Source organism: Borostomias antarcticus (assembly GCF_949987555.1).
Source record: "Borostomias antarcticus genome assembly, chromosome: 13".
Lineage (NCBI taxonomy): Eukaryota > Metazoa > Chordata > Actinopteri > Stomiiformes > Stomiidae > Borostomias > Borostomias antarcticus.
Window position 1 is genome coordinate 563,674 of NC_140246.1, and position 10,000 is coordinate 573,673.

Genomic DNA, 10,000 nt, shown 5'->3' on the forward strand with positions numbered 1-10,000 from the left:
GACCAGGATAGACCAGGACTAGGATAGACCAGGATAGACCAGGACCAGGATAGACCAGGATAGACCTGGACCAGGATAGACCAGGACCAGGATAGACCAGGACCAGGATAGACCAGGACCAGGATAGACCTGGACCAGGATAGACCAGGATAGACCTGGACCAGGATAGACCAGGATAGACCAGGACCAGGATAGACCAGGATAGACCAGGACCAGGATAGACCAGGACCAGGATAGACCAGGATAGACCAGGACCAGGATAGACCAGGATAGACCAGGATAGACCAGGACTAGGATAGACCAGGATAGACCAGGACCAGGATAGACCAGGATAGACCTGGACCAGGATAGACCAGGATAGACCTGGACCAGGATAGACCAGGAGACCAGGATAGACCAGGACCAGGATAGACCAGGATAGACCAGGACCAGGATAGACCAGGACCAGGATAGACCAGGATAGACCAGGACCAGGATAGACCAGGACCAGGATAGACCAGGATAGACCAGGACCAGGATAGACCAGGATAGACCAGGACCAGGATAGACCTGGACCAGGATAGACCAGGATAGACCAGGACCAGGATAGATCAGGATAGACCAGGATAGACCAGGATAGACCAGGATAGACCAGGACCAGGATAGATCAGGATAGACCAGGATAGACCTGGACCAGGATAGACCAGGATAGACCTGGACCAGGATAGACCAGGACCAGGATAGACCAGGATAGACCAGGACCAGGATAGACCAGGACCAGGATAGACCAGGACCAGGATAGACCAGGACCAGGATAGACCAGGATAGACCAGGACCAGGATAGACCAGGATAGACCAGGATAGACCAGGATAGACCTGGACCAGGATAGACCAGGACCAGGATAGACCAGGAGACCTGGATAGACCAGGATAGACCAGGATAGACCAGGACCAGGATAGACCAGGATAGACCAGGACCAGGATAGACCAGGATAGACCAGGATAGACCAGGATAGACCAGGATAGACCAGGATAGACCAGGAGACCTGGATAGACCAGGATAGACCAGGATAGACCAGGATAGACCAGGACCAGGATAGACCAGGACCAGGATAGACCAGGATAGACCAGGACCATTATAGACCAGGATAGACCAGGATAGACCAGGACCAGGATAGACCAGGATAGACCAGGACCATTATAGACCGCATCACACCGAGATACCACCTGTCCCCCCCCATCCCCACCCCCCATACACAAAATATTTTCTGCACATCACACCGGGAACTGTCCATATAACGTTCTAGAGAGATGGTTATAAAACTGTGGCATTTCATTACATCACTAATATGATGAAGCTTACAACTAGAACCGTTCTGCTCTGTGGGCCCGGGGGTGGTGATTGGTGGTGACTTTTCTCCTTTCCCTCCTCTCCTCTCATCTCTCTCTCTCCTCTCCTCTCCTCTCTCTATCCTCCCTCCCCTCCTCTCTCTGCCCCCTTCCCTCCTCTCCTCTCCTCTCTCTATCCTCCCTCCCCTCCTCTCTCTGCCCCCTTCCCTCCTCTCATCTCTCTCTCTCCTCTCCTCTCATCTCTCTCTCTCCTCTCATCTCTCTCTCTCCTCTCCTCTCTCTATCCTCCCTCCCCTCCTCTCCTCTCTCTGCCCCCTTCCCTCCTCTCCTCTCCTCTCTCTCTCTCCTCTCATCTCTCTCTCCTCTCCTCTCTCTATCCTCCCTCCCCTCCCCTCCTCTCTCTGCCCCCTTCCCTCCTCTCCTCTCCTCTCTCCTCTCTCTATCCTCCCTCCCCTCCTCTCTCTGCCCCCTTCCCTCCTCTCCTCTCCTCTCTCCTCTCCTCTCTCTATCATCCCTCCCCTCCCCTCCTCTCTCTGTCCCCTTCCCTCCTGTCCTCTCCTCTCTCTCTCCTCTTCCTCTCCTCTCCTCCTCTTCCTCTCTCCTCCTCTCTCTCCTCCCCCCTCCTCTCTCCCCCCTCCCCCCTCCTCCCCTCTCCCCCCTCCCCCCTCCTCTCTCTCTCCCCCCTCCCCTCCTCCCCTCCCCCCCTCCTCTCTCTCAGGTATAAGGGGAAGACGTACCGCTCCTCCCTGTGTGTGGTGCGTGTGTCGGAGCAGATCCCAGAGTTCTGTCGTAGTGTGTGTGTGAAGCTGCAGTGCTGCCCCAACCTCTTCAGCCCCGTCGCCGTCTCAGACAAGTGCTCAGAGAACTGCTCTGTGCAGACCAAGACCAAATACAGTAAGAGTGTGTGTGTGTGTGTGTGTGTGTGTGTGTGTGTGTGTGTGTGTGTGTGTGTGTGTGTGTGCGTGCGTGTGTGTGTGCTTGTGTGTGTGTGTGTGTCTGTGTGTGTGCGTGTGTGTGTGTGTGCTTGTGCGTGTGTGTGTGTGTCTGTGCTTGTGTGTGTGTGTGTGCGTGCGTGTGTGTGTGCTTGTGTGTGTGTGTGTGTGTGTGTGTGTGTGATATAACGGTGTGTGTGTTCCTAGCGTACTACTACGGTAAGAAGCGGAAGCTGGGCCGGCCGGGCGCGGGGGAGGAGCCTATGGAGGGGGAGGTGACCAAGCCCGCCCGGCGCCGGAAGAAGAGGAAGTCCATCTTCGTCCAGAAGAAGCGCCGCTCGTCGGCGGTGGACCACACGCCCGCGGGGTCACCACAGGTACCGCTCTGTCCATCTCTCTCTCTCTCTCTCTCTCTCTCTCTCTCTCTCTCTCTCTCTCTCCTTCTCTCTCTCCCTCTCTCCTGGCCAGCCCCCCCCCCCCCTCTCTCTCTCTCTCTCTCTCTCTTTCTCTCCTGGCCAGCCCCCCCCCCCCCCCCTCTCTCTCTCTCTCTCTCATACTCTCTCCTGGCCAGACACATCTCTCTTTCTCCCTCTCTCTCTCTCTTTGTCCCTCCCTCCATCTCTCTCTATCTCTTTCTTTCTCCCTCTCTCTCCTAGCCAGCCCCCCCCCCTATCTCTCTCTCTCTCTATCCTAGCCAGGCCCTCCTCTCTCTCTCTCTCCTAGCCATGCCCCCCCTATCTCTCTCTCTCTCTCTCCCTCTCTCTCTCTCTTTGTCCCTCCCTCCATCTCTCTCTATCTCTTTCTTTCTCTCTCTCTCTCCTAGCCATGCCCCCCCTATCTCTCTCTCTCTCTCTCTCTCTCTCTCCTAGCCATGCCCCCCCTATCTCTCTCTCTCTCTCTCTCTCTCTCCCTCTCCGTCTGACCCTACACCCCTCCTCCTCCTCTTCCAGGACAGTGACGACGACGACGAAGACGACGACGAGGAGATGCAGTCGGGCAGCTCGGAGGGCACCAGCTCGGAACCGCGCGAGGACCCCGCCGACACGTCCTCCCGCCCTCGCCGCGCCGCCGCCCTGCGCAGAGCCAGCGCGGGCGCGTCCACGGGCAGCCCCGGGGGTCCTGAGGCCGGGGGCCGGAGGAGGAGCACGCGGTCGCTGTCCTACAGTCAGGCCAGCAAGTACCAGCCTCCCAAGAGACAGGACCTCCAGGTGGGGGAAACACGCGTACACACACGACTTGACTTGACTTGACTTGACTTGACTTGACTTGACTTGACTTGACTTGACTTGACTTGACTTGACTTGACTTGACTACTTTATTGAGTTTATTTGAGCAGGGACAGTGCATACCAATCCACCGTGATAGACATGAAGCGTGAATAAAACTAATAAATAAATATGTTAATATGCCAGCATTTGCAGGGTTGCTAATTTTCAGCTGCAGTCCCTGGGCTAGGTGTTAAAGCCGGGTAAAATACATAATATAAAAAGACATTTTAGAATTTATATACTAAAAATAGCAGATATGTAAAAGGTTATTCGTGCACAACCTAGATAAACAATTAGCTAAGTTAAAGAGAGTGAACGTGTTAAAGTCGCACTGAAAAGAAAAAGCATTCTGTCCCATTTTGGTTCACATAATTGGTCATAGTGTTCACCTATTCAACGATGTATGCCAAAAAAAATACTAAATTCTACTTTTGTTGTAATCTTATATCAAAGAATATAATTTCTTACTTCCTGGAAAACAGTAGGTCACGTGCAATGACGACAACAGGTACCTTAGATTTTAGGCCAATAATCTCACGACATCCACCCGTCAATCAACGCCATCCTTCTATCGAATCTGTCTAAAGTTCTTAAAACCCGTCCACTTGTCAATGTTCCAATCAAATTCCTCTAAACATATGTCCCACCCTCATAGCTTGTTTGCGTCGGAAATACGTCAAACTAGGGAAGTTAGATGATCTCAAACGTCCGTTTCAGTGTGACTTTAAGAGTGCTAGGAAGATACAGAACAGGATACAAGAAGATTTGGGACAATACAAGACGCGCACACACACACACACACACACCCCCTGACGCTGTGCGGCATGGCGTTCTCAGGTGGCGTGCGGCGAGGAGGATGGTCAGCTGGTTCTGGACAGGAACCCTCTGGACTGGAGCGTGGGCGACGTGGTCAGCTTCATCACCTCCACCGACTGTGCTTCCCTCGCCAAGATCTTCCAGGAACAGGTAGGCATGCTCGCTAGCACACACACACACACACGCTCGCTAGCACACACACACACACACACGCACGCTCGCCAGCACACACACACACACACACACACACACGCACGCTCGCTAGCACACACACACACACACACCTACACACACACACACACGCACGCTCGCTAGCACACACACACACACACAATGTCTTTATGAACTCTCGCTTTATCTCTCTTTCTCACCCTCTCTCTCTCCCTCTCCCTATCTCTCTTTCTCTCTCCCTATCTCTCTTTCTTCACAACTCTCCCTTTCTCTCTCTTTTTCTCCCTGTCTCTCTCTCTCTGTCTCTCCCTCTCACTGTTGCTTCCCCCACCCTCCCCCTCTCTCTCTCTCTCTCTCTTTCTCTCCTTGTCTCTCTCTCTACCCTCCCTCTCTCTCCCCCTCTCTCTCTTTCTCTCCCTGTCTCTCTCTATACCCCCCTCTCTCTCCCCCTCTCTCTCTTTCTCTCCCTGTCTCTCTCTCTACCCTCCCTCTCTCTCCCTCTCTCCCCCTCCCTCCCTCTCTCTCTCTCCCCCTCCCTCTCCCCCTCTCTCTCCCTCTCTCTCTCCCTCTCTCTCTCTCTCTCCCCCTCTCTCTCTTTCTCTCCCTGTCTCTCTCTCTACCCTCCCTCTCTCTCCCTCTCTCCCCCTCCCTCCCTCTCTCTCTCTCCCCCTCCCTCTCCCCCTCTCTCTCCCTCTCTCTCTCTCTCTCTCCCCCTCTCTCTCCCTCTCTCTCTCTCTCTCCCCCTCTCTCTCCCCCTCTCCCCCCCCCTCTCTCTCTCTCTCCCCCTCCCTCCCTCTCTCTCCCCCTCCCTCTCTCTCCAGGACATAGATGGTCAGGCCCTGCTGCTGCTGACCCTCCCTACGGTCCAGGAGTGTATGGACCTGAAGCTCGGCCCGGCCATCAAGCTGTGTCACCAGATCGAGCGGGTGAAGGTGGCCTTCTATCGCCAGTTCGCCAACTGACTCCGGGGCGTCCGGAACCCCTTCACCTGGGAGGGGCGTGGCTTTGGCGTGGGCTGAGGAAGAGGAGGCTCCACCTCCCTTCAGCGTGGAGTTGGGGATTGTGGGATTTTGGAACGGAGGCCTTGGTCGTCTGTAGAAGAGGAATCTCCAGTTCTACATTCTGGACTTGGAATTCTCGAGACGCCAGACTTTTTTTTTCCTTCTTGGATTCCGTGCGAGTTTTCCTGGTGGATTATGGGATTGCGGATGGGAGGAGGAGGAGAGTGAGACTGTGGCGGCGTTCTGAATCGCATACTTCTATACTATACAGTTTGCCCAAAAAGGATGTAGTATGACCCAATACATACGGTAGTATGTCACAATACCAGGGTGTCCTGCTACGTCCAGGCGTATTTTGCAGTACAGTATGCAGGCCAGCACATTTTTCTGGCTATTCTGACTCATAATCTATTGTACAGCGGAAATAACGTCACTTTTGCAAGTTGCAACAGTTGTGGACGAATGTGTCTTTATGGACTGCGTCAGATGTGGGCAAATTTCAAGGCGTAATGTTATAAGAAAGTGGTATGTCCCAATTGTATGCATACTGCATGCAAAGTATGTACTTTCTAGGGGCAGCTGTAGTACGTACTGGTGGTAAAATGTAGAAGTCTGTGATTCGGAACTCTGATGATGTCACACGGTGAAGGAAGTGACATCAGAGGAAGTGGTGATTCCCACAGTGCTGTGTGCTGGGTCTGGGATGGACTTCAGTTTACTGTGACTTGTAAAGCACTACACAGACCACAGTCAATCCCTGTGAGTTATAGATCTGTGAATAGACAAACTGAGGATTCATTCATTTTTGAAATATCTTTTTATGTTCTAAGCATAATATTTGTGAAAGATGAGTGCCACTGTGTTTAACTTATAAATGGCTTATTATTAATTGAGATTTTTCTCAAATGTATTCCTTTGTTTCAGTTTTTTGTGTTAAATTTGTTGATGCTAATAGAAAATTGGTTGAGAATTTAAGATAATATATTGGCAGTGATATGAATTATTAGTCTTTATCTTATTTAATAGATATAATATATCTTATTTGGGTTCTGAAATAAAAGACAAGTCAAATTGATCATATAATAATGAGGTTGTTCAAGCCATTTAAATAAACTCCCCCTATCTTCATTTGAATAATTATATTTTTAATATGTTATTTTTTATTTAAGTTAACTTAGAAAATATTAGTTAATTTAGATTATTTTAGAGATTGCAGTTTTACTGCACTTTCTATCAAATAGTCATTTTGGGGGAAAGTGAATTTACATGCTAATGTATTTTGTTTTGTACAGAAAAATGTTCAACCCTCTTTAAACAATCTTGTAAAATATTTTGTATCCATCTATGCAAACGTGGTGCAGATATTTTTGCTAGAAATAATAAGAAAATAAATTTATACTGATTTTTAAAGTAATTATTTGGAGTCTGTTTCACTACACGTGTCATGTTCTTTTAGAAACTGTTAAATGTTGAGTATTTGCTTCCAGCATCACAGAAGGGATTTATTAGAAACCTAATTCTATTTCTCCTGTAGGCACCTCAAACACAATCACAGTAATAGCTGGTTCATATAGTCATGTACTGAAGGTGACTCAATGTGAAGTACTGCACCCAGTATTCACACCTTTCAATTTCCCTGCAGGAGAAGCCTGCTTCACCCATCTCGACTGTATTGGTACAGTTGAATTAAATGTAATAGCACACACACACACACACACACACACACACACACACACACACACTCCCAACTCTTGACATGTTCTATTGAGTCACTCTGAAAAGCTGCTCTGTTCAACTGCTACCTCCCGCCGTTGCCTAGCAACCCCGTATCAAACGTCTGCTCTGTGTTTTTTCCCCCTCTGCCGTTGTTCAACATGAGGACTGGCAGGACGGAGTCACGACTCAGACACACCAAACATTCAATTAAGGGCTTCGTACGAGCGAGGGCAGACGGACGACTGGATCTGTGTAATCCTGCTCTGCTGCTGGCGTTGCGACTGGATGTTTCACACACCTGGTCCACTAAAACACAGGAGCCCAATTAGGATGTATTCAGGTACACCCCCCCCCCCTCCTCCCCCCATCTAGGATTGTCACCTTCAATGTGTGAAAATAAGGGACACCTTGCCAGTGACCCCATGCCTGGGTGACACACATGAAGCAGGGGTCTGGGGGACCTCCCCCATGAGATTATGAATTTCCTGCATTCTAGTGAATTAACTAATTTGTGTTTTATGTGAAGCACAGTTGCATCTTATTAAGGATCAAATCATTAAACATCAGATTACATGAGAAAAATGTTTGGTCTGATAAAAAGACCACAGAGACCACACACTATGGTACATGAAGACCACACACTATGGTACATGTAGACCACAGAGACCCACTATGGTACATGAAGACTATAGGGACCACACACTATGGTACATGTAAACCACACACTATGGTACATGTAAACCACACACTATGGTACATGTAGACCACACACTATGGTACATGTAGACCACACACTATGGTACATGTAAACCACACACTATGGTACATGTAGACCACACACTATGGTACATGTACGTAGACCACAGAGACCACAGACTATGGTACATGTAGACTATAGAGACCACACACTATGGTACATGTAGACTATAGAGACCACACACTATGGTACATGTAGACTATAGAGACCACACACTATGGTACATGTAGACTACAGAGACCACACACTATGGTACATGTAGACTATAGAGACCACACACTATGGTACATGTAGACTATAGAGACCACACTATGGTACATGTAGACTATAGAGACCACACACTATGGTACATGTAGACTATAGAGACCACACACTATGGTACATGTAGACTATAGAGACCACACACTATGGTACATGTAGACTATATAGACCACACACTATGGTACATGTAGACTATAGAGACCACACACTATGGTACATGTAGACTATAGAGACCACACACTATGGTACATGAAGACTATAGAGACCACACACTATGGTACATGAAGACTATAGAGACCACACACTATGGTACATGTAGACTATAGAGACCACACACTATGGTACATGAAGACTATAGAGACCACACACTATGGTACATGTAGACTATAGAGAACACACACTATGGTACATGAAGACTATAGAGACCACACACTATGGTACATGTATAGAGACCACACACTATGGTACATGTAGACTATAGAGACCACACACTATGGTACATGTAGACTATAGAGACCACACACTATGGTACATGTAGACTATAGAGACCACACACTATGGTACATGTAGACTATAGGGACCACACACTATGGTACATGTAGACTATAGGGACCACACACTATGGTACATGTAGACTATAGAGACCACACACTATGGTACATGTAGACTATAGGGACCACACACTATGGTACATGTAGACTATAGGGACCACACACTATGGTACATGTAGACTATAGGGACCACACACTATGAGTCCTCACTGTGAAAAGTGCCACATAAATAAAGTTTACTTATTTACTCGCTTGATTACTTACTTACTTACTTACTTACTTAGTTACAGAGACCAGACACTAGGGTACATGTACAGTAGAGACCAGACACTAGGGTACATGAACAGTAGAGACCAGACACTAGGGTACATGTACAGTAGAGACCACGGAGACCAGACACTAGGGTACATGTACAGTAGAGACCAGACACTAGGGTACATGTACAGTAGAGACCACGGAGACCAGACACTAGGGTACATGTACAGTAGAGACCAGACACTAGGGTACATGTACAGTAGACCACGGAGACCAGACACTAGGGTACATGTACAGTAGACCACGGAGACCAGACGCTAGGGTACATGTACAGTAGACCACGGAGACCAGACGCTAGGGTACATGTACAGTAGAGACCAGACACTAGGGTACATGTACAGTAGAGACCACGGAGACCAGACGCTAGGGTACATGTACAGTAGACCACGGAGACCAGACACTAGGGTACATGTACAGTAGACCACGGAGACCAGACACTAGGGTGGATGACTGAACAATTTCACAATTTCACCTTTACTTGTGAAAATAAATTAATTTGATTCTCCAGAAATCATGAGGCCTACCTCTCCTGAGAGCAGATTAGAAAATTAATAACACATAACAACATTCATAACAGTAATTAACCTATTCATAACAATTCACTTGAGCTATCTGCAAACAGCCCGTTCCAAACATGCATGTTTTGGGTTGGATTAAGTTTCATCATCACGTTCGCAGTGACAAGTTTAAAGACCGCCGAATGGCTGCCTTCAATCATGCCGCCATGTTCTATTACCGTAATACCTTCCAATGTGTGTGTGTGTGTGTGTGTGTTTGTGTGCGTGTGTGTGTGTGCATGTGTGTGTGTGTGTGTGTGTGTGTGTGTGTGTGTGTGTGTGTGTGTGTGCATGTATGTGTGTGTGTATGTGTGTGTGTGTGTGTG

General features: G+C 48.8%; 1 protein-coding gene across 2 annotated transcripts in view; it reads left to right on the forward strand.

Moving 5' to 3' along the window:
- sfmbt2 (Scm like with four mbt domains 2) overlaps nt 1–6,870 on the forward strand; it is a 46,774-nt gene extending 39,904 nt beyond the window's left edge. For both annotated transcript variants that reach the window (XM_084447620.1, XM_084447621.1), the window contains 5 exons: nt 2,048–2,223; nt 2,469–2,638; nt 3,212–3,469; nt 4,367–4,495; nt 5,338–6,870. In XM_084447620.1, coding sequence (XP_084303746.1) covers nt 2,048–2,223; nt 2,469–2,638; nt 3,212–3,469; nt 4,367–4,495; nt 5,338–5,478 — 874 coding nt within the window. In that variant the 3' untranslated portion in view covers nt 5,479–6,870. The remainder of the gene's footprint in view (nt 1–2,047; nt 2,224–2,468; nt 2,639–3,211; nt 3,470–4,366; nt 4,496–5,337) is intronic.
- The last annotated feature ends 3,130 nt before the right edge of the window (nt 6,871–10,000 follow it).